Genomic DNA, 25,868 nt, shown 5'->3' on the forward strand with positions numbered 1-25,868 from the left:
GGAAATTATGGCACATTGGCTCATGGAGAGATATAGCCAAGGTCTGTAACGAGGTCTATTAAGGAGGACAATAGTAAGAACAAATAGCACAAAAGGGCAAGGCTCGTCAAGAGGAGCAAACAAGAGATGTACTCTAGTGGACACCTCTATGCTAACTTCTTTCCAAGGACAGTGGAATCAAAGAACGGAATAATTATTTCATCATGAGCAATCTCTAGATTATTATTTTTATTTTTACTCTATCATACTCTAGGACTAATTCAAGTTATTATTGTAGGCTTGAGATTGAATGTGTTCAAGGTCCTAGAGAGCATGTAGGACATATCTGAGTAGCAACTACTACCAGACTGAACAATGATCACATATGAGGGGATCCCTAGAGTTTGATGTGCTTACACCAGTGATATTTGGTTGGTTGTGAACACAATGCAACTAGTCCAACAAAAAGAAATTAGCAAAGCTAAGATGGAGGGCTAAGTATCACTACATGTGCACGTAGCTAGGGGCAGATATAGTGTGGATGGAGTTGGTTACATCATCAATATACAGTAAGCATACATACTGGCAACCCAGCAAGGGTGGTTCCCAATCAAGTGGAGTTGGCAACAAGCCCTAGGTTCACTCATTAGAAACCACAATTCATGATTCCTGCTTGGATCTTCAGACTTGTACTCATGGATCTTTGTATATTATTAACTACCTGCAATGTATATAAAATTCACTATGCTATCAACATTGCATTTGATGGTATGATTTCTACAGTCTTTGCTTTCCTTTACCTCAAATGGTACAAGCCTGGAGAAGGCAAAGGAAAACAATAAATGTTTTTAGTTTGTGTTTTTTTACATTTTCGTGATTTTCTTATTTTTATTTTTAAATTAAACAAAAGAAACTATGGATGGAATGTGGGAAGAGACTCTAGTGAATAAGTAAGCAATGGCCTGTTTGTGAGTATAATAAAGGCAAGCCAAATTGAATGATGAAAGCCAAGACCTGAATTACAATATAGGTCGTGCAATATAGACTAGAACCTACATGGTAGTCACGACTCACAACCATGGCCAGCTTAGATCTTAAAAAAAAGTTACTAAAGTCACTTGAATGCTTCCACTTTAAAACAGAATATACATAGAGCACCCCAGAAATCTTAACTGCTATATATAGCCACTGTCACTGACATGCAAAATCACAAAGAACTACACATTTCTATGTTCTAACATCAAGCAACTTTCTTTACATCGATATTTAGATCAAACTGATATAAGGATAGGCAATACCCACAAAGTGAAAAACTCTTGATATTATATTAGCAGAACAAAATTTTCCATATCTACATAAACTAATGTTTTACAGTCGATGTCCTTTTGGCAAACTGAAACTACCAATGCATGAAAAGGTCACAGTAATCCTTATCAGATACACCAATAAGCTTGATGCTTCTTTATGCTTCTAATCACTCCATTGCAGTTCAATGAGTCCAATATGCAAAGCATAAAGATTCTATACATTCATTTGCACTCAGCTTCCTTCCCTTTGAGCCTTATGCCAGATCAAGTCGGTGCTGTTAAAACAATTAAATTGCTTTCACCTTAGACTTTGCATTTCCAGGCAATCTGAAAACTGTTTCCCTTCCTAACAAAAGTTCCTTTTTTTTACTTTTAAATTGTAGCTTCAAATTTAGGTCTCCAAAACTTTTAAAAATGATCTGTCACAGAAAGATGAGCAAAGTCTGCAATTAGAATAAACCAGATCAGGCATCCTCTTTGGTTATAAGCAATCACACACTCCTTTAAGAACAGAGGAAAGTTACCTGGAGCAGGAATGGAGTTCATACCCTTCGCAACCATTCTTTCATCTAACTAGGTTTAAAGCAAAGAGGCAGTTAGTGATTAAATGTATCACTTGTACCAAAATCCCACAAACACATACTTCCCTTTTATTCTGTTGACGTAAAGTGCATATCTTACAGAACATGCTTGAATGTTTGATAAAAGAAACTGGACCTACCCTTTTGATTGATATGGTGTCCCTGTAAAAGTACATGATCACAAAGAATGCCATCCTACTATCGATGATGATGAAGGAGTGAGGTTTTAAACTAAAATGGAAATACTTAATCATTCAAAACGTAAGTTTAGGAATAACCTAATAGAGAACATGACTGAAGGATTCGACCACATGAAAAGCAATAATTTTGGACAAAATTTCTTAAAAATCATGATTGTTAACAAGAATAATCAACTGCATTGCGATGCACAAAGTTGAACATAATTAGAGTAGATGGAATCAAATAAGTTTGGACGTCTACATTTCACTCTCTTAATTGAAGTGAGTGACAAACAAAAACTAACTTGTAATTAGTGTGTGGGTAAAACAATATCAATATTTTTACTGAGTTGTCCAATGTATGGATTCTTTCCTATCTAATCAAAATGCAGCACATTTTGAAATAAATCCTTCCTAAAAGGGAGACGATTGAACCAGCCTTTTCTGTGATGTGGATACACTCACAGTAAAGATGTATCTCAAGCTATACAGCATAGAAACCTGGGTAGCACATATTAAGAGTTTAAACTTTAAATGGCTAAAATGGGACATGATAGAGCCCAATGATAGCCGATCACTTTGAAATGAAAGAAAACCCAAAATATTATATACATATAAGGAACAAATGCTCTTTTATAATCATCTTCAACCATAAATATTAAACTTATCAAACGCTTAAGAAAAAAGCAAGAGAAACATCCTGTTGAGTTCTACAAGAATGTGAATGTGAATATCACCTCATCATTTGGTATTGCCTTTCATTGCCATTGTACAGCTTTAACAGAAATATAACATGCAACCAGTTGAAGACCATAAATATTCACTGGAATGTTTATTCAACAGGAAAAATGATATTGGCCAGTTCCTTCAGACTAGTATCCTAACACAAAAAAGGACAACCTTGCAACAGTCATTGCAATAAGTAAATTGGGACGAGAAGCATTCACCAAAATATTTGAATTTTGAAGAGTGTAACGGTTTCCTGAACTGTGTAATATGATGCAATGCATGAAAATGGAAGATCTAAATTAAGGATAACTTATACACAGAGCAGAAATAACTTGCACAGAGACATAAATGTATGGCAAAAACAAAATTCATTAATTTGATGTCTAACTATAAAAAATGGGTTTCTCTCTACGTACAGAATATAAAATATTTTAATGGCTGTCACAATGGATATATATAATAATATGAAATAACATGAATATGGGAAAAAAAATCCATTTACGGGAAAAAAATGTAAGCCCAACATTAAGAATGACACATTAAATAAATTTGATAGTCACATCCCACAACATATACAATTTCTTAGCCAAAGACGTGCTTACCTGAACCTCATTGGAAGCTGCTAGTACAGGAATATCCGTACATTGCAAATAATATTCCACTCTATGAAAGGCTAGTACATTGACAGTCTGTCTGCATCCTTATTAATCTGCTTGTCACCAGTATTATTATCACACATTGCTACTACTCAAACAAATTAGACATAGGAAGTTCAATATAGTTGGTTGTATAGAGCATTCTGAGCTCTGAATATATCTGCAGGTAAAAATAAATTAATTGCATCCCATAAGGGTAGACAAACATAAAGGTGACAATGCACAAATTTATTGCAATTCAAATTCATACGATGGAATATAATCAAATGAGGGTAAGAAGATACAATCTATGATGAAATGAGTATACAGATAAGATGAGATAATTTTATTAAAGTCCAATAAATGACCAAAGAAGTAACTCAATGGGAATAGCAATTACAATCACTTATAGTAAATCATAAGAGTACAAAAAACTACTCGGAAAGCAGAAAATAAGAGATACAAGTGACCAAGTAAAATAACAAAGAAAAGAAAGAAAACGCTTCTCTTTATTATTTGAGGTAACAACATATCGTCTTTGACACAACAGGGTTTTCCCTCTCCCTTTGAAAATGATACATTATTCTTTAAGAGTTCTTTTTATAATACCCTAGCTATCTCTTCCCAGGCCACTCTCTAAAGGACATTATTTAGCAGGCAATTCGTGTTGACATCTGCACTATTGATTTGTATCACGAGAAGGGCTCCCTCTCTCTCTGCTCCCTCTCCTTGTGGCAGCTGCAACTTTGTCCATGTTGAAGAAAGTGTAACTAGGTTCTGTCTTCATAAATATGAAATGTACTTTTGATTCTTGTATTTTGTAAAAGAAAGAAAAATGATTATTATTATTGTTGAGCTTGGGTTTCTTGCCCAAAGAAATTTGTTTTATAGGTCAAGCACTAATTGAAAGTGCTTCTAGGGTTTTCCTAGGTTAAGAAATCAAATAGGGACATTGTCATAATATTAAGACCCCATCGGGCATCTTGCAAATTGTAAAAAGAATTATTTTTGTATTTTACTGAGCCTTCCAAGACCAAGTCGACCTGCTAGCCTGTCAAGTCGGCATAGAAGCTGGATTTCGTACCCCAAGAAGACCTATATATAGGACACAGTTCGACCTCATTTGGACACACTCATTTCCTCTCTCTCTCATGCGAAGGAAGAAGCAAAAAAGGGTAGTGAAGAAGGTAGAAGAAGGAGAAGAAGTGTTTTGGGTTCCTTCCTCTCTCTTTCTCTGCACACGTGCGAAGAAGAGAGCTGAAATTCTGCACTAGGGTTTCGTTGTGAGGGTTCGATTTGATGAAAAAGGGATGAAGGAAAGGCCAACAAAAGTCCCCTTCTAGATCTAGAAGACAAATTAGGTCAAGCGAGGCCGCTGGAGGCAAACAAGACGCAGTTCTAGTCCACACGTACGAAGTAGCTGTTGCTGCTTGGAGGCCGAAGTTGCAAATCTGCAGTTAGGGCCGAAAATCTATGGCCGGAGGTCGAAGAAGTATTGCCAAAAGAGATTTTGCTGGGTTTCGAAAGCAGTAAAGAAAGCACATTATTGAGACACTAATTTTGGTCTTGGAAGGGCTTCAATGTTGGTCAAAGGTCTTGGTATTTGTCAATAAGAATCTATAAGAAGAGATTCAAGGGTTGTCCTCTCAAGAGGAGAGGTTTTTCCCTGGCTTGGAGCCTACATCTTTTGTACTTGTATCTTGTTGATCTTCTTGTTTTGGTAGTTGTTTGATGATAGAAGAACACACTATAATAATAATAAGAAGAAGATAATCCTAATAAGTAAAAGGACATCACAAGCAATTATCATAGTCAGAAGAATCATTAATGTCATCTTGCCTTAGATTCTTCAACATGGTATCAAAGCTATGGTTCGCACAAGGCATGAAGAAGGTCAACTCCACTATGAAGAGGCTTGAAAAGAAGTGTTCATCATTAGCAAGTCTCATCAAGCAAAGTTTCAAGGCAGTATGGAATAGTCTCCTCTTCCAAAGATCTCAAATCTTCAAAGAATGAAGGATTGTTCTCAGCCCTCACCGGAACATTTCAAGATGAAAATATATGGGTGATAGATAGTGGAGCTTCAAGACACATGACTGGATATCACAATCAACTCATAATTCCTCATACTTTGTGGAGCTTGGTGATAACAAGAGCTATCTGGTAAAAGGCATTGGATCTACATCAATTGAGCTAGAAGGAGGAGGTAACATTCATCTCAACAACATTCTATATGTTCCAGGTTTGTGCAAAAATCTTATTTCTGTTTCATCATTAGAAGAAAAAGGAGATAGAGTTGCTTTTATAGATGGTAAAGTAGTGGTTTGGGCTAAAGATTCTAGCATCAGAAAAGCTAGAGCCATTGGAGTTCGAGAAGGAAGAATCTATAGACTCTCATCTCCTCTAAGTCAAGCACTTGTCCACATTGGGATAGTGTTAACTTTGGCATAGAAGATTGGGCCATCTTCATTACAGGATCTTGCCAACTCTAAACTCCATTGCAAATGGGATACCAAATCTCAAAGAAGACCATGAAGGAGTCTGCAAAGGCTGTGCTCTGGGAAAGAATGCAAAGAAACCATTTGCACATAGTACATCTAGAGCTCAAGAGATTTTAGATCTCATCCACTCTGATGTATGTGGTCCCATGTCTAAATCACTTGGAGGTCATTTATACTATGTTACTTTCATTGATGATCATTCAAGGAAAACTTGGGTTTATCTACTTAAATCCAAGGACGAAGTATTCAAGGCAGAGGTAGAAAATCTTATAAAAAGAAAGATAAAGATTCTAAGGTCAGATAATGGAGGCGAGTATACTTCCAAAGAACTCATTGCTTTCTGTAAGGAGGCTAGGATTAAGAGGGAGCTTATAGTTCCATACAATCCCGAGCAGAATGGAGTAGCTAAACGAAAGAATAGAGCTATAGAAGAAAGTGTCAAGGCTATGCTCCATGATCAAGATCTACTGAAATTTCTATGGGGAGAAGCAACGAAGACTGCAGTATACATCCAAAATAGAAGTCCTCACAAGTCACTTGGAAATATAACTCCAGAAGAAGTCTTCACTGGGAAGAAACCAAATATTGATCATCTTCGAATATTTGGGTGTCCTGTATATATTCACATTCCCAAGGACAAAAGAAAGAAGCTAGATCCCGCAAGCAAGAAAGGAATATTCGTTGGATATAGCAACTCTTCCAAGGCTTACAAGATCTACATAAAGGAAGGACACCAAATAGAAGTATGCAGAGATGAAATTTTTGATGAGATCATTGCCTTCAAGAAATCTAAAGATCTCCCATCTGATTTTGATGAGGAGGATCTTCCTATGTTTGAGGAAGAAGTTAATAAGGAAGAAGTTTCTCATCATGAAGAAGAAGGTCCCAATGAACCAATCTCTCTCCCTGAAAGAAGAAAGAGACCTAACTGGTTAACCTCTACACTTCAAGAAGCAGAAGGTCACACTACAAGAGGAAGATTTAGGGAGAGAAAGAAATCAAAAAGATACTTAGGATATGCAACATACATGTTGAAGTTCATTGAAGATGAACCTTCCACTTTCGAAGAAGCAGCCAAACACCAAGAATGGAAGAATGCAATGAATGAGGAATACCAATCTATTATGAAGAATGGAGTATGGGAAATTGTCCCAAGATCGAAAAACAAATCTATGGTAACCTCTAAGTGGCTGTATAAGATCAAGCATGCTGCAGATGGAAGTATAGATAAATTCAAGGCTAGATTCATGGCTCGAGGATTCTCTCAGGAAGAAGGCATTGACTATGAAGAGACCTTTGCTCCCACAGCAAGGTATACCACAATCCGATCTCTGATATCTCTGGCAGCATCAATGGGATGGAAGGTACATCAAATGGATGTCAAAACAACATTCTTGAATGGTACCATAGATGAAGAAGTCTACATAGAACAACCATTGGATGTTGAAGTGAAGGATAGAGAAACTCATGTTCGCAGATTGAAGAAGGCACTTTACGGCCTCAAGCAAGCTCCTAGGGCATGGTATGCTAGAATGGATGCATACTTGCAAAGGTTGGGTTTCAGGAAAAGCATGACAGATCCCAATCTCTACATCAAAGTAGAGAATGATGAACCTATCATCATTCTTCTATATGTAGATGATCTTCTAATAACTGGTGACGAAGGTAGAATTCAAGAGTGTAAGAAATTGATCGCTACTAAATTCGATATGAAGGATCTAGAAATTATGCATTATTATCTAGGACTGGAAGTTTGGCAGGAACCGAATGAAATCTACCCGGGACAAGGTAAGTATGTGATTGAGCTATTAAAAAGGTTTGATATGATGGAATGCAAACCCATGACAACTCCGATGATCACAAACTTGAAGATGTTAAGGAATTCTGAATCCAGTCCAATGGATCCTACTAAGTACAAACGATTGATTAGCTCCTTGATTTATCTAGTGAATACTCGGCCAAACATATGTTTTGCAGTAAATGTTCTCAGTCAATTTCAAATGGAGCCTAGACATGATCACTGGATAGATGCCAAGCATATACTGAGATATCTGCAAGGAACCGTCCACTATTGCCTGAAGTATGAAAAAGGAAAAGATGTTCATCTAGAAGGATTTACTGATTCTGATTGGGGAGGCAGTGAGAAGGATGGAAGAAGCAGTACAGGAGGATGTTTTAGCTTGGGTTCCTCCATGGTCTCTTGGATGAGCAGCAATAAAGAGACAATGGCTCTAAGTAGTGCTGAGGTCGAGTACATTGCATCCTGTGAAGTGAGTAGGGAAGCGATTTGGTTAAGGAAGATGTTATCTGATCTGTTTGCAGCAATGTTGTTAAAAGCGCGATCGGGATTTAATCGGCGCCGGGAAAAAATCGGAAAAATCGTTAAAATCGGGAAAAAAATCGGAAAAAACCGGGAAAAAATCGTTTGGCACAAAAATATTCATTTTTTTTCAATTTTTTTAATATCTAAACCATCTACAACATAAAATAAATACATTGACACATAAATATGATAAAAAAACTAATATATAAGATGTTTAATATCATTTCTAGCGCTAAAATCACACATAACATTGAATCATGTCCTGAATAGTAAGTCCTGAGTCCCAACTCAGCCTCAAAATATCAACAAAAAATATGATAATGTATCTCATCATGTCATTATGTCATATACAATAAAATGAAAGTCTAAGACTCTAATCCTATTGATTTCCTCTGCCCCTCTTGCGAGAAAATGTCACTGCTTTCCCTTTCCCCCTAGATGAAGATGCTGGTGCCTGTGGTGGTGGAAATGGCAGTGGAGTCTGACGTGCTCTAGAAGCTGAAGTAGCTGTAGAAGTAGCAGCTACTGTAGGTAGACAGAGACCATGTCCTCTAGTGGTAGCCCGGGTAGGCGGTGTCACCTCCTCCTCCTGCTCCTCCAACTCCTCCTCCTCCTGCTCCTGCTCCTGCTCCTCCTCCTCCTCCTCCTCCCCCTCATCCTGCACTAACCAATCCTCAGTGGGATCCATGAGAGGCCTCTCGGTCTCAACCCTCCATTCAGCAGTGGTGTCAATCTCATCCAATGAGATGGCTTCCATATCAGGTGTCTTGTCTAGTTGCCTCACCCACAATCGAAGATTGTAGTAGACATAGACCATGTCATTAAGTCTACGGGACTCCAACCTATACAAAGTTCATGAAATAATAATTAATAATTAATATTATAAAAAAAAATATTGTTTAATGAATTCAAAAATTTATTTGGAAATTTGCAATATTTTAAATGTTTAAGTGTTAAGTTGTTAACCTATTGCGCTTCTTGTTGTGTATTTTTTCAAATACACTCCAATTGCGCTCACATCCCGAGGAGCTGCATGTTTGGCTGAGGATGCGTATGGCAAGCTTTTGCAAAAGGGGTACTCTGCCACCATACATCTTCCACCATGCGGCTACAACAAAATTACAAATAAACATAAGAAAAAAATGGAATTTGAAGAGACAATGAAATTTGAAACAAAGTTACAAACTAAAAAATACCTGGCATTTTGGCCGTCCTATCAAAGATAGCCATATCAAAGCCAAATGTGCCACCTGACATCTGATACGTCTCAATTTGTTTAGAGATCTCCATACGTTGTTCTGGAGTTCTCACCATCTTCTGGACACAGGTTAATAATCCATCCATGATCTCAGCATCAAAATCAAACCCACATGCATAAGAAAATGTAGGGTTCAGGAAAAGCCCAGCAGCATGAATGGGACGATGGAGTGTGTTGTTCCATCGCTCATCAATGACCTTCCATAGAAGGAGTTGTCTCTGGAACCCATCATCTCCCTTGTCATCATAGTAGGACCGAATGGCTTCTTTGGCCCTGTCCATGGCTTCATACAAATAGCCCATTGCGGGCTTCTCACCATCTACCAACCGAAGAACCTTTACCAAAGGTTCAGTGACAGCGCACACCTCCTGCACTCTCGCCCAGAAGTCTTCTTGGTATGAAACAAGTCTGCAGACGGCCTCTCCTTCTGGTTTGCGGCTCATTGGCGAAGAACGCCACTCCTCTGAAAGAAACATTCTCTTCAAATCCCACATAGATTTCAAGAGGGATTGAAGAGATATGAAACTCGTCGCAAACCGTGTAATGGCGGGGCGCACCAACTCTTTGTTGTTGGTGCATTTTCTCATCAAGCTAAGCACAGATGTGTGATTGTAAATAAATTTTGTGATGCTTTTTGATGAGTCAACAGTCTCTTTGACAAAGGGAATTTTCCCTATGTCCTCTAACATCAAATCAATACAATGGGCAGCACAAGGTGTCCAAAATAAAGTAGGATGCCTGTCCATAAGCATTCTACCAGCAGCAACATAATTTGCAGCGTTGTCCGTTATGACTTGGACAACATTTTCTGCACCCACCTCCAAAATAAACACATCCAGCAAATCACATAAATTTTTTGCATCTTTGATTTGATGAGTTGCATCAATAGATTTGATAAACATAGTCCCCCTGGGACAACTAACCAAGAAGTTTATAAGGGTTCTCCCCTTTTGGTCAGTCCAACCATCTGACATAACAGTGCATCCTGTTTGTGCCCAGGATTCCCTAAAATCCTCCAATCTTTGGGTGCAGTCACGCTTTTCATCTTGAAGAAGCCGGCCTCTGAAATCATGAAGAGAAGGGATTTTGTACCCCGAGCCAACACTGGCAATAGCATCAACAGTAGGTTGGAAAAATGGATTATTCCTTACAATGCTGAAAGGAATATCACTCCAGAGGAGAAATTTTGTCATCAACTTGTCAGCTTGTTCTTTTTCAGTTCTTTTCATCATTGAACCGATAGTTGGTTGTGCACCAGGTGTGGTTCGAGGAACAAAAAATGATGATGCAGCTACCGGATTGACTGACGCTGCAGTAGAACCAGTGCCACTTGGCCCACTTCCTTCAACTGACCTTTTTAGTTGCCTTTTGAGTTCTTCTTTGGCCTCTTTAGAGTGCTCTAATTCTCCCAATGCTCTCATGGCTTTTCGGATAATTTCAGCATTTGTATTAGGACAGGGCACCACATCACGTCCAGGGATTTGTGCAAGGCGGAACTTCAACCTGTACACCCCCCCGAATATCTCCTTTCCACACAACTTGCAATACAAGTTTTGTCTATCATTCGGAGTTTTAGGGTCACCATATTCCCAGAAAGGATCCAATTTCCTTGGCATGTTTGTTTTTGAATTTTGAATTTGCAAACCTATGGAAAAAATTAAAAATAAGGATTAGGAAATAGGAATTTAGGATTACATAATACAAATTACAATTTAGCATTTGCAAAATTACAAGTTAATTATTTCCAAAATCCCAATTTCTAAACCCAAGTTACCCAACCAAATGCCAATGGCAAATGCAAAAAAACAATGAAAATTCAAAAAAAATAAACAATGTTTAAAGAAAATGAGAAAATAAAAATAAAAAATTGGTTCTCATAGTCATAACAAATAACCCATCCCAAATCAATGAAAAATTTCCAAAAATTCTTTAAAAACAATGAAAAACAAAGTTTTTATAGAAGCAAAACAAAAAAAAATTAATCTACATACCTGGTTTATGGACAAATTGGTGATCTTGGCTTGGATTCCTCCTAAAATCGCTTGGATTCGCTCCCAAATCCGACGGCAACCCTCTCCCTCACTTCTTCTCCTCCTCCTCCGCGCGGACTGCTCAATGAAATAAAATAAAAATCGATTTTCCATATAAAACGCCCGCTGCCCGCGCCTCTGGCGATTTTTACCGAAAAAATCGCGATTTTTTTAAAAACTCGCCTATAAAAAAAAGTGCCGATTTTTATCGATAAAAATCGCGATAAAATCGGATTTGCGAAAAAATCGCGATTTTCCGATAAAATCGCGATTTTATCGCGATTTTAACAACACTGGTTTGCAGGACCATTGGCCCATACCATAATACATTGTGATAATACCAGCTGTATAAGACTATCTAAGGACTCGATATTTGGTAAGACTATAAGACGAAGCACATAAACAACAAGTACCACTACATTCGAAAGTTGGTACAAGATGGTGTACTGAAGATGGAGTATATCACCACTGATGATCAAACTGTTGATATTTTGACAAAATCTCTTCCCAATAAGAAGCTTGTGTATTTTAGAAACAAGCTTGGATTGGTTGACATATCTTCACTAATTGGAGGGAAAGATAGACACATCATTCTTGTCTTCATTTTGGAAGAAAGAATGGAGGATCGAGTAATCATCTGGCATCTGATACTCTTTGAGGATGTGGTAGGGCATCTAAGAAGGTCATACTTGCTGAACACCCAAGTGGGTATGTACCTTGAGAGCCAATGATGAAGGTGTCTATAATCATTGGTTTCACCAACATTGTGCTCTGATCTATTGATAGATAGAGTTGTTAGTCAAGGCCTTGCTATGTGACAATGTTGGTTATAATGATGCTATATAGATGGATTACTAGTCTGACTCTTTTTATGAGATCTCTTCAGTATTGAGAATAGCCATGTACCATTTATGAATACCTCCCTAGTTAAGAGGGAGTGTTGAAGAAAGTGTAACTAGGTTCGGTCTTCATAAATATGAAATGTACTTTTGATTCTTGTATTTTGTAAAAGAAAGAAAAATGATTATTATTGTTGAGCTTGGGTTTCTTGCCCAAAGAAATTTGTTTTATAGGTGAAGCACTAATTGAAATTGCTTCTAGGGTTTTCCTACGTCAAGAAGTCAAATAGGGAAATTGTCATAATATGAAGACCCCATCGGGCATCTTGTAAATTGTAAAAATAATTATTTTTGTATTTTACTGAGCCTTCCAAGACCAAGTCGGCCTAGAAGCTGGAATTCGTACCCCTAGAAGACCTATATATAAGAGACAGTTTGACCTCATTTGGACACACTCATTTCTTCTCTCTCTCATGCAAAGGAAGAAGTAGAAAAGGGCAGCGAAGAAGGCACAAGAAGGAGAAGAAGTGTTTTGGGTTCCTCTCTCTCTTTCTCTCCACACGTGCGAAGCAGAGGGCTGAAATTCTGTAGCTTTTCGCTAGGGTTTATGCTTCTTGGCTAGGGTTTCGTTGTGAGGGTTCAATCTGATGAAAAAGGGTTGAAGGAAGGGCCAACAAAAGTCCCCTTCTAGATCAAGAAGACAAATTAGGTCAAGCGAGGCAGCTGGAGGCAAAGAAGAAGCAGTTCTAGTTCACACGTGCGAAGTAGCAGCTGCTGCCGAGGGGTCGAAGTTGCAGATCTGCAGTTACGGCCAAAAATCTGTGGCTGGAGGTTGAAGTGTTCCCAAAAGAGATTCTGCTGGGTTTGGAAAGTAGTAAAGCAAGCACATTATTGAGAAGCTGATCTTGGTCTTGGAAGGGTTTCAGTGTTGGTCAAATGTCTTGGTATTTGTCAATAAGAATCTATAAGAAGAGATTGAAGGGTTTCCCTCTCAAGTGGAGAGGTTTTTCCCTGGCTTGGAGCCTACATCTTGTGTACTTGTATCTTGTTGATCTTCTTGTTTTGGTAGCTATTTGATGATAGAAGAACACACTATAATAATAATAAGAAGATAATCTTAATAAGTAGAAAGACATCACAAGCAGTTATCATATTTAGAAGAATCATTAATGTCATCTTGACTTAGATTCTTCAACAGTCCAGGCTATGTTTCTTCATTCAATCTCTTTCACTTTATAGGGTTTTCCCTCTTGGCAATGGGCATAACCTACGTGTACACCTATGCATATGCCATTCCATTTCTGTCATGTTCCTTTTTCTGGTTTTCCTTATGGCGTGGTTAGGATGGACTTCCAGGGTTGGAGGCAGCTAGGTCACAGGAGCAGGTTTACTCCATCAACGGGTCTAGGGGCTTCTGGAGGGGTTTTGAGGAGTTTTTATGAGGTCCAATGGCATTCGCTTGGCATATTCCATCATTCGCACAACTTGCCTTTTGTTCCGTTGCATTCTGACAACTTTTGGAAAACACGGTTATTATTGAGCCTAACTCAATTAATTACACTTAAGGTGGCATTCCGGGAGAGATACTTGATGGAACACCTTAATGTAATATCTTGTTGGAACCAGAACAATAAGATCTATAGGATAAGATGGTGGGAAGTGACTTTTAGTAGCCTGAGGAGGATGGTGGCCAATTTACCAATTTCCCTAATTAAAAAGGTGTTTTAATAAAAAATAAAAGGAGGGGAAAAGTGCTAGATGATTAAAATAATAATAAAATAAGGTTTCTAGAGGGGTCCATCAGATCTATAAAAGAGGAGGAGGAGACCATTTGAGAACATCTTGGATTGTTGATATTTTCTATTGATGAGGTTTGGAGAACCTAGTTCCCAGCTTCTATAGCCCTAGGATGGAAACCCTTGAGTTTGCTAGTGGGTGTTGGATGAAAACCCAACACTCTTGAGGAGATTTCACCTAGAAATCTCACTGTGCTTCAATGGAGTTTGGAGAGAGCACGTCTGCAATAGTCTTCTCACTGTATCGTCTACATCATTGCCAAGGTCATACATCATTTTGGTCAGAGATCTTTTTTTGGGTTTTTCTTTGCTTGCTTGGCATGCCCAGGTTCCATTATTCCTTCATGTTGATGTACTCTTTCCAGTGGATTAATAAAATGGCTCAGTGATTTTAGTGGCATTTATTTGTGCATCAAATCGCTGATTGTGTGTCCATTTGTGATTATTTTGTTGTTCAAGTTCATTTCTGGTATCTATTGTCAAATTTTCCATTAGAGATATTACAATGGTATCATAGCTGGTTTTCCTGCTAGCCTAAGGGTTTTATTACAGATCAATTCGTGGGTTGATTTTGAGGCCAAGTTCAAGGATTTCAGTTGTAGAGAAATGAGAATTTACTCGACAAATTTTCTCATTGGATGTGCAATGAACTTTCTGGCAAATTGTTGCCGGCATAATAAAAATTCGACAAAACTGGCCCAATATTACACGTGAGTCACACATGAAAATTCCAAAGGGGCGTATGATTTTATTTGTTTCCAACGTTTATTATTTTAAAATGGGGCGTTGGTTACATATTTGACTTGAGTTCGTTTAATTTTACTTTGGTTTCGAACCCAAAAAACTATTGTCAAAAATTATTTGAGAGGGGTTGAGTTGAGAAATTAATTGAATGGTCAACTATTCATCTTGCGAAGCCGAGCCTCATTAAATGGCAAACTGATTCTGGGTGCGAATGGCCGAATTATCTAAAGAGATCAACTTCATATTTTTGAAGCCGTGGAATTAAACTGCCGAAGGTCGATTTGTTACTCCAAGAACTCGATAAGCCAAATTCCTCTACTATAGAAACCAAGGAGAGAACGACTCAATTACTGGTCTGCTAGAAGGCTGAATTGTGAAGATGTATTTGTTTCGACATAGTCAGATTTGACGACTGAAGAAAGAACTCGTGATGCACAACCGGCCTCGAGCAAAAGCGCGGTCCTGGCCAAGCATAGTTTGTTGACTGAAAAGTACAAGGAGTTGGATCTAGATGAATATGTGTTGCGTGCTCTTGGAGGTTTGGAGGAAAAGATCTATACATGGGACCTATAATTGAAGCTTGGAGAGGTATGCGAATGAACTGAGTATGCTTCCTGCAATCCTTCTGCACCATTAATTGCTTCCTCGTGTGCCATTTATTTGATGATGATGATGCACTTGGACCACATTACCCAGCTGGCTAGACACTTGCACCACACACTTGGCAGTTCATCCAGGGCCCAAATGGGGTTTTGTCTCACATAGGGAGACAAGGGAGGGCTTGCATCATTGTCCTAGCCCTTACAGATGGAGCACATGCTTGTTCGATTCAATTGGAGATCCATGAGGATGTCCTTATGCCCCCACAACCATTTGGGAGCACCACTGGTCATTTGCTTGGAGATCAAGGGGCCACCCCCTTTATCACTATTGTTGGAGCCCTCCTCTTTCATTTGGAATATGAGGGACTTCATTTGGCCTTCCAACAACCCTTCTAGCTACTTATCTATCATTTCAACCCTCTTGAGAGGTTAATTATGTGAAAATTCTATCACTGCAACAACTGATTTATTTTACCTACTTATTTTCCAATAAGTTATTTACGAAAACCCTTCAGTAAACATTAAAATAAATTCTAGTGCAAACATCACACCATAATACGAAAACAAATACATGCACAAGAATCAAACACATCAACACAAATATTTTGGACAATTGTCCTTGGAAAAACCCAATGCGGGAAAACCAGTGCAACAGAGGAGGATTTTATTAATCAGCTATTCTTGAGTACAACTGGGTGCCAAACTAGCTTACCCAACAAAAATAAATTCTCCAGCACCCTCCCCCAGACTTAGCGTCAGACTTGCTAGCCTCTGCGTCAGCTCCTGCCATCCTGCGTCACCCACGCAGACCCTCCAGTAACTGCGCAATCCTGTTGCTTTTGCGTCTACCTCTCTAATCTCTGTGCTGATCTTCTGGTGTTGTTCCTGCCTCTTTGTTTCATACTCACTACCTCTTGCTGCAATCCAGACCACTAGTTCAAATTTCTCAGCAAACCTCGCTCTAGAAATCGAACTGACTGGTCTCCCTCAGTATGTTCTCCAACTGACCCTCAAGCCTCTTCTTATACTTTTCCTGTTGGTCCTTCAACGCCGAGATTACATCTCTAATCAACGGCTAAGATTAGGTTTGGCTTGATCCATGTCTTTTGGAACCTTCTAACCCAGTTTTATATTAATACCCATTAATATTTTATTTTTCCTAAGTTTAGACTTAGGAACTCCATTAAAAATATTAATTATTTTAATATCTCCTAAACCGGGTAGAATCTGCCCAAACCATTTCTGGGTCTTGGAGATCTCATGTGCTTTAGCCTCTCCACCAATTTTCATGGCTAGAGCACATCCGATGCTACCCCAAATCAACACTCCCTCTTAGCAAGGACTGTGCTCTAGTAATACTCCACACTGAGCATCACTCTGATTATATGACACTAGTACCTGTGCTAATGCTAGGACTCCCTACCCAACATCCTTTGCACTGCTGCATCCTGTACCGGCTAGCCACTCCCACTGTTGCATCCGTACGACAACTCACTCCCTCTACATCCATGCTGCTGCTGGTCCTTTCTCCCAAAAATGCATCTGCACTACAACTCCCTCTGCATCTGTGCTGCTGTTGGTCCTTTCTCCCAAAAATGCATCTGCACTACAACTCCCTCTGCATCCGTGCTGCTGCTGGTCCTTCTTCCCAACACTACATCTGCACCGCAACCTCTTCTCATCATGCTGCATCGTGCTACTGCACTGCAACATCATACCCATTTCTGCTACTAAAATGGATTCTTTATCATCCCCATCTTCTCCCTGAAATAATCAAACTTTGTTCTTCCAAGGGCCTTGGTAAGGATGTCTACCACCTATTCTCCTGTAGGAGTGTAACTCAACTGTACAGCGCCTCGTTGGACACAGTCTCTGACAAAGTGACACCGAATATCAATATTCTTTGACCGATAGTGAAATATTGGATTTTCAGAGAACTTGATGCAACTCTGATTATCACACGTGACCTTGGTCGCCTCCATCTTTCTTCTAAATAGGTTCACAAGCAGTTTTCTAAGCCATTTGGCCTCGCACGAAGCTATGCTTGCAACCATATATTATGCCTCAGCTGAGCTCAGAGCTAAGATTTTTGTTTCTTATTGCATCAAGAGGTCATTCCCGATCCAATGTTGAAATAGTACCCACAAGTACTTTTCCGATCCACTAAACGTCTAGCTGAATGTGCATCAGTAAATCCACTCAATCTGATAGCCTTACTCCTGGTGTACAAGAGTCCATAATCCACTGTTCCCTATATATATCTGAGAACATGTTTGGTTGCTACCTAGTGCGCCCTCTTTGGTTCCACTATGCACTGACTAAGGGTATTGATAGCGTAACAAATGTCTGGCCTGGTATTGACCAGATACATTAGGGACCTTATGAGCTGCCTGTATATAGTGGGATCAACATCCTTTTCTTTTGATGCATTGATTTTCTTCCAGTTGGTGATCATTGGAGTAGCCATGGGTCTACAATTCTGCATCATGAATCTCTTTAGAATTTCCACTGTTGATAATATCGGCGATATTTGGAAATATCGCGATATTTTCGGCAAAACGATATATCGCCGAGAAAATATCGCGATATTTTCTGTTTTGAAAATATCGCGATATTTTCAAAATATCGGCAAATATCGGAAAATATCGGCAAAATATCGCGATATTTTGAAAATATCGGCAAAATATCGACTATATTTAAAAATTTGAAAAAATTATTTTTTATGCTTGCCGATATTTGCCGATATTTTGCCGATATTTTCGCCGATAAGATATTTTCTGGACCCTCGCCGATATTTTGCCGATACCGATATTTTCAACACTGAGAATTTCTGTAGCATATCTCCCTTGTCCAAGGAAGATCTCCCCCTTTTGCTGCCAAACTTCCAACCCCAGGAAAGAATGCATCTATTCCAAATCCTTCATGTCAAATTCTGTGGCTAGATTCTTCTTGCAGTCCTTGATGAGCCTGGATGATCCTGTCAGGAAGAGATCATCCACATATAATGCTAGCATTAGAGGCTCATTCTCTACAACTAGATAGTAGAGATTTAGATCTACGTCACTCTTGACAAATCCCATCTTCTGCAAGTAGCCATCAATTCGACCATACCATGCTCTAGGTGCCTGTTTTAGCCCATACAAGGCTTTCTTCAATCTGCATACATGAGACTTCTTCTCATGTGTCTCAAAGCCTTCTGGCTATTCAATGTATACCTCCTCTTCTATCACCCCATTCAGGAATGTCGTTTTGACATCCATATGATGAATCTCCCATCCCATCTGTGCTGCAAGAGATATCATGGTTCTAATAGATGTATACCTGGCTACTGGGGCGAAGGTCTCTTCGTAGTCAATTCCTTCCTTCTGAGCATACCCCTTAGCCACAAACCTGGCTTTGTATTTTTCCACACTGCCGTCTGCAACGTATTTAATCTTGTAGATCCATCTCGAACCTACCATCGATCTGTCTTGAGGCCTCGACACTACCTCCTAGACATCGTTCACCATTATGGAATTGTATTCCTCTACCATCACATCCAACCAAACCTGATGTTGAGCAGCCTCCTGAAAACTGGCAGGCTCCCCATCCTGAGCTACTAATGCTTGATATCTATCTGGCTGTTTTCGCTCCCTTTTATTGTTTCTTGGTGCACCGATGAAATCCTCTGCATCTCGCAGAATCTGACGAAGTTCCCTGCTCGTTCTTCCTCTGGTAGCAGGTGCTTCTATTAGCTCCTCCTCCTCTTGTGATTCTTCTTGATCTGAGGAAGAATTCTTTACTTCCGTTGGTTGAAGTGGTTTGACCAACGACTCATCTTTTGACTGCTCCTCGGAAGGCATTTCTCGAGATTTTCTGAAGGCCCTATCCTCCATGAACTTCACATCTCGTCGAACTACTACCTTCTTGCTCCTTGGAAGATAGATTCTGTATGCCTTAGCGTTCTCACTATATCCCACTAGATATCCTTTCTCTGTAGTTTGATCCAACTTCTTCCTCTTTTCCTAGGCTATGCGGCAATATGCTAAGCTTCCAAATATCCTAAAATGAATGACTTTAGGTGTCTTCCCTGCGAAAACTTTTTTTGGAGTAATCTTGCCCAATGCCCAATGAGGAGTTCTATTCTGAACATAGACTGCCATGTTGCATGCTTCTGCCCACATGAATTTTGGCATATCCTGATCATACATCATGGCCCTCGCTGCTTCCACGATAGCCTGTTATTTCTTTCTGCTACTCCATTCTGCTCCGGATTGTAAGGAGTTGTCCACTCTCTTTTGATGCCCTCCTTAGCGTAAAAATCAGTGAAGTCCTTATCGACAAACTCTCCACCATTATCTGAGCGCAAAAGTTTTATTTTCTTCCCTGTCAAGTTCTCCACTCGAGCCTTGAATTCTTTGAAACGACAGAAAACCTCGTCCTTGGTTTTCAAAAAATATATCCAAGTTTTCCTTGAGTGGTCGAAGGTGACGAAGTACTCGAGACCACTAAGAGCTTTAGTGGACATAGGAGTGTATCAATCCTAGTACACTCTTGGCCTTGTTTTTACTTCTAGGAAATGCCGCTTTAGCATACTTTCCTAGAGCACATCCTCTGCATACATCATCTCGTTTTGTACTAAGATCTAGAACTCCTGTTACAGTTTTCCTGAGAATTCTTAGAGCCCCATGGTGCAAATGTCCCATTCTTCTGTGCCATAGTTTGTTCAAATCCTTGTCTCCATGACTGCCTATCAGTGCAATTGGTGATTCTAGTTGTAATATGTACAACCTGTTACTTCTGGTCCCGATCTGCACTTTCTTTTTCCAACGCGGGTGTTTGACGTATAATTTCTCCTTGATGAAGAAAATGTCATAGCCCTTGCCTTGAAGTTGCGATACAAAAAGTAAGTTCATCCCCAGTCCTGTTACATGTAGCACGATGGTAGCATGAAACCACTCTCCCGTTTCTGTTTGAAAAACTATGGTACCCTTCCCTACTGGAGTACATTCTGCCTTATCCCCATGGTGATCTGAAAATTCATCCTTTCCTCCTGATAATTTGAGAAACATTCCCGGATTCCCGTCATATGCTAGGAGGCTTCACTGTCTATATACCATACCTCTAATGATGCAGAGCTTGTCACACAAGCAACTTCTTCCAATTTGGAAGCCAACATAGAGAAATCGAAATTACTCTCTTGTGCAATTTTCTGAAAATCTGTGCGAGTCTCTTGAGGTAGATGCCTTTGCATCATGGTCTCGAACCATAATTGATTTTCCATTCCTCTCTCTGATTACTTCCTCTGATACCATGTGAAAATTCTATCACTGCAACAATTGATTTCTTTTACCTACTTATTTTACAATAAGTTATTTACGAAAATCCTTCAGTAAACATTAAAATAAATTCTGCTACAGACATCACACCATAAAATAGAAACAAATACATGCACAAGAATCAAACACATCAACACGGATATTTTGGACAATTATCCCTGGAAAAACCCAATGCGAGAAAATCGGTGCAACAGAGGAGTATTTTATTGATTAGCTATTCTTGAGTACAACTGGGTGCCAAACTAGCTTACCCAAGAGAGATAAATCCTCCAACACCCTGCCCCAGACTTAGCGTTAGACTTGCTGGCCTTTGCGTCAGCTGCTGCCTCTCTGCGTCAGCACTGGGCCTCTTTGCGTCACCCACGCAGGCCCTCCAGTGATTGCGCAGTCTTGCTGCTTCCGCATCTGCCTCTCTTATCTCTGCGCTGATCTTTTGGTGTTGTTCCTGCCTCTCTGTTCCGTACTCGCTACCTCTTGTTGCAATCCAGACCACTAGTTCGAATTTCTCAGCGAACCCCGCTCTAGAAATCAAACTGACTGGTCTCCCTCAATATGTTCTCCAACTGACCCTCAAGCCTCTTCTTATACTTTTCCTATTGGTCCTTCAACGACTGAGATTACATCACTAATCAACGGCTAAGATTAGATTTGGCTTGATCCATGGTGCAAATGTCCCATTCTTCTATGCCATAGTTCGTTCAAATCCTTGTCTCCATGACTGCCTATCAGTGCCATTGTTGATTCTAGTTGTAATCTGTACAACCTGTTACTTCTGATCCCGATTTGCACTTTCTTTATCCAGCTCAGGTGTTTGACGTATACTTTCTCCTTGATGAAGGAAACGCCATATCCCTTGCGTTGAAGTTGCGATACGAAAAGTAAGTTCATCCCCAGTGATGTTACATGCAGCACGTTGGTAGCACAAAACCACTCTCCCATTTTTGTTTGAAAAACTATGGTACCCTTCCCTACTGGAGTACATTTTTCCTTATTCCCCATGGTGATCTGAAAATTCATCCTTTCCTCCTGATAATCTGAGAAACATTCCCGGATTCCTGTCATATGCCAGGAGGCTTCACTGTCTATATACCATACCTCTGATGATGCAGAGCTTGTCACACAAGAAACTTCTTCTTCCAATCTGGAAGCCAACATAGAGAAATTGAAATTATTGTCTCTTGTGCAATTTTCTGAAAATCTGTGCGAGTCTCCTGATGTAGATGCCTCTGCATCATGGGCTCGAACCATAATTGATTTTCCCTTCCTCTTTGATTACTTCCTCTGATACCATGTGAAAATTCTATCACTGCAACAATTGATTTCTTTTACCTACTTATTTTCCAATAAGTTATTTACGAAAACCCTTCAGTAAACATTAAAATAAATTCTACTACAGACATCACACCATAATATAGAAACAAATACATGCACAAGAATCAAACACATCAACACAGATATTTTGGACAATTGTCCTCGGAAAATCCCAATGCGAGAAAATTGGTGCAGCAGAGGAGGATTTTATTGATCAGCTATTCTTGAGTACAACTGGGTGCCAAACTAGCTTACCCAACAAAAATAAGTTCTCCAGCACACCCCCCCAGACTTAGCGTCAGACTTGCTAGCCTTTGCGTCAGCTCCTGTCTTCCTGCGTCAGCATTGGGCTTCTCTGCATCACCCACGCAGGCCCTTCAGTGATTGCGCAGTCTTACTGCTTCTGCGTCTACCTCTCTAATCTCTGTGCTGATATTCTGGTGCTGTTCCTGCCTCTCCATTCCGTACTCGCTACCTCTTGCTGCAATCTAGACCACCAGTTCGAATTTCTCAGCAAACCCCGCTCTAGAAATCAAACTGACTGGTCTCCCTCAGTATGTTCTCCAACTGACCCTCAAGCCTCTTCTTATACTTTTCCTGTTGGTCCTTCAACGACCGAGATTACATCTCTAATCAACGGCTAAGATTAGATTTGGCTTGATCCATGGTGCAAATGTCCCATTCTTCTGAACCATAGTTCGTTCAAATCCTTGTCTCCATGACTGCCTATCAGTGCCATTAGTGATTCTAGTTGTAATCTGTACAACCTGTTACTTCTGATCCCGATCTGCACTTTCTTTTTCCAGCTCGGGTGTTTGACGTATACTTTCTCCTTGATGAAGAAAACGCCATAGCCCTTGCCTTGAAGTCGTGATATGAAAAGTAAGTTCATCCCCAGTCCTGTTACATGCAGCACGTTGGTAGCACGAAACCACTCTCCCGTTTTTGTTTGAAAAACTATGGTACCCTTCCCTACTAGAGTACATTTTGCCTTATTCCCCATGGTGATCTGAAAATTCATCCTTTCCTCCTGATAATCTGAGAAACATTCCCGGATTCCCGTCATATGCTAGGAGGCTTCACTGTCTATATACCATACCTTTGATGATGCAAAGCTTGTCACACAAGCAACTTCTTCTTCCAATCTGGAAGCCAACATAGAGAAATCAAAATTACTATCTCTTGTGCAATTTTCTGAAAATCTGTGCAAGTCTCTTGACGTAGATGCCTCTGCATCATGGTCTCGAACCATAATTGATTTTCCCTTCCTCTCTCTGATTACTTCCTCTGATACCATGTGAAAATTCTATCACTGCAACAATTGATTTCTTTTACCTACTTATTTCCCAATAAGTTATTTACGAAAACCCTTCAGTAAACATTAAAATAATTTTTGCTACAGACATCACACCATAATATAGAAACAAATACCTGCACAAGAATCAAACACATCAACACAGATATTTTGGACAATTATCCCCAGAAAATCCCAATGCGAGAAAATCGGTGCAGCAGAAGAGGATTTTATTGATCAGCTATTCTTGAGTACAACTAGGTGCCAAACTGGCTTAACCCAACAGAGATAAATCCTCCAACACCCTCCGCTAGACTTAACGTTAGACTTGCTAGCCTCTGCGTCAGCTGCTGCTTCTCTGCATCACCCACACAGTCCCTTCAGTGATTGCGGAATCTTGCTACTTTTGTGTCTGCCTCTCTAATCTCTGCACTGATCTTCTGGTGTTGTCCTGCCTCTCTGTTCGTACTCACTACCTCTTGCTGCAATCCAGACCACTAGTTCGAATTTCTCAGCAAACCCCACTCTAGAAATCAAACTGACTAGTCTCCCTCAGTATGTTCTCCAACTAACCCTCAAGCCTCTTCTTACACTTTTCATGTTGGTCCTTCAACGACCGAGATTACATCTCTAATCAACGGCTAAGATTAGATTTGGCTTGATCCATGTTGCAAATGTCCCATTCTTCTGTGCCAGAGTTCGTTAAAATCCTTGTCACCGACTGCCTATCAGTGCCATTGGTGATTCTAGTTGTAATCTGTACAACCTGTTACTTCTGATCCCGATCTGCACTTTCTTTATGCAGCTCGGGTGTTTGACGTATACTTTCTCCTTGATGAAGAAAATGCCATAGCCCTTGCCTTGAAGTTGCGATACGAAAAGTAAGTTCATCCCCAGTCCTGTTACATGCAGCACGTTGGTAGCACGAAACCACTCTCCCGTTTCTGTTTGAAAAACTACGGTACCCTTCCCTATTGGAGTACATTTTGCCTTATTCCCCGTGGTGATCTGAAAATTCATCCTTTCCTCCTGATAATTTGAGAAACATTCTCGGGTTCCTGTCATATGCCAGGAGGCTTCACTATCTATATACCATACCTCTGATGATGCAAAGCTTGTCACACAAGAAACTTCTTCTTCCAATCTGGAAGCCAACATAGAGAAATCGAAATTACTGTCTCTTGTGCAATTTTTTGAAAATCTGTGCGAGTCTCCTGATGTAGATGCCTCTGCATCATGGTCTCGAACCATAATTGATTTTCCCTTCCTGTCTCTGATTACTTCCTCTGATACCATGTGAAAATTCTATCACTGCAACAATTGATTTCTTTTACCTACTTATTTTCCAATAAGTTATTTACAAAAAGCCTTCAGTAAACATTAAAATAAATTCTTCTACAGACGTCACACCATAATATAGAAACAAATACATGCACAAGAATCAAACACATCAACACAAATATTTTGGACAATTGTCCCCGGAAAAACCCAATGTGAGAAAATCAGTGCAGCAGAGGAGTATTTTATTGATCAGCTATTCTTGAGTACCACTGGGTGCCAAACTGGCTTACCCAACAGAGATAAATCCTCCAACACCCTCCCCCAGACTTAGCATCAGACTTGCTGGCCTCTGCATCAGCTGTTGCCTCTCTACGTCACCCATGCAGGCCCTCCAATGATTGCGCAGTCTTGCTGCTTCTGTGTCTGCCTCTCTAATCTCTGCACTGATCTTCTAGTGTTGTTCCTGCCTCTCTGTTCTGTACTCGCTACCTCTTGCTGCAATCCAAACCACTAGTTCGAATTGCTCAGCAAACCCTGCTCTAGAAATCAAACTGACTAGTCTCCCTCAGTATGTTCTCCAACTGACCCTCAAGCCTCTTCTTCTTCAACCACTGAGATTACATCTCTAATCAACGGCTAAGATTAGATTTGGCTTGATCCATGGTGCAAATGTCCCATTCTTCTGTGCCATAGTTTGTTCCAATCCTTGTCTCCATGATTGCCTATCAGTGCCATTGGTGATTCTAGTTGTAATCTGTACAACCTGTTACTTCTAATCCCGATCTGCACTTTCTTTGTCCAGCTCAGGTGTTTGACGTATACATTCTCCTTGATGAAGAAAATGTCATAGCCCTTGCCTTGAAGTTGCGATACGAAAAGTAAGTTCATCCCCACTCCTGTTACATGTATCACGTTAGTAGCACGAAACCACTCTCCCGTTTCTGTTTCAAAAACTACGGTACCCTTCCCTACTGGAGTACATTTTGCCTTATTCCCCACGGTGATCTGAAAATTCATCCTTTCCTCCTATTAATCTGAGAAACATTCTTGGATTCCCGTCATATGCCAGGAGGCTTCACTGTCTATATACCATACATTTGATGATGCAAAGCTTGTCACACAAGCAACTTCTTCTTCCAATCTAGAAGCCAACATAGAGAA

The 25,868-nt window shown here is 39.8% G+C and overlaps 2 protein-coding genes across 12 annotated transcripts in view; both read right to left on the reverse strand.

Annotated features, from left to right (window-relative positions):
* Positions 1-1,802: 1,802 nt before the first annotated feature.
* LOC149201970 (pre-mRNA-processing protein 40A-like) overlaps positions 1,803-25,868 on the reverse strand; it is a 415,839-nt gene continuing 391,773 nt past the window's right edge. For 5 of the 11 annotated variants that reach the window (XM_089403047.1, XM_089403046.1, XM_089403052.1 and 2 more), the window contains one exon: positions 1,803-3,591. In XM_089403047.1, coding sequence (XP_089259173.1) covers positions 3,548-3,591 — 44 coding nt within the window. In that variant the 3' untranslated portion in view covers positions 1,803-3,547. The remainder of the gene's footprint in view (positions 3,592-25,868) is intronic. The other 6 variants (XM_089403054.1, XM_089403051.1, XM_089403053.1 and 3 more) reach the window with 3 other exon arrangements.
* LOC149201971 (uncharacterized) lies at positions 8,897-11,455 on the reverse strand. The gene is made up of 2 exons (XM_089399871.1): positions 9,201-11,455; positions 8,897-9,076 (listed from the first exon to the last, which is right to left on the reverse strand). Exon 1 carries the CDS (start codon positions 11,106-11,108, stop codon positions 9,420-9,422), a length of 1,689 nt encoding a protein of 562 aa, XP_089255997.1. The 5' UTR covers positions 11,109-11,455; the 3' UTR covers positions 8,897-9,076; positions 9,201-9,419.

Source organism: Pinus tabuliformis, chromosome 2_1 (genome assembly GCF_031772625.1).
Source record: "Pinus tabuliformis cultivar Carrire ecotype Pingquan chromosome 2_1, CPIR1, whole genome shotgun sequence".
NCBI classification, from domain to species: Eukaryota; Viridiplantae; Streptophyta; class Pinopsida; order Pinales; family Pinaceae; genus Pinus; species Pinus tabuliformis.

Bases quoted from the DNA above. Each gene is read 5' to 3' on its own strand.
- LOC149201971 (XM_089399871.1), bottom strand. From the start codon at position 11,108: ATGCCAAGGAAATTGGATCCTTTCTGGGAATATGGTGACCCTAAAACT.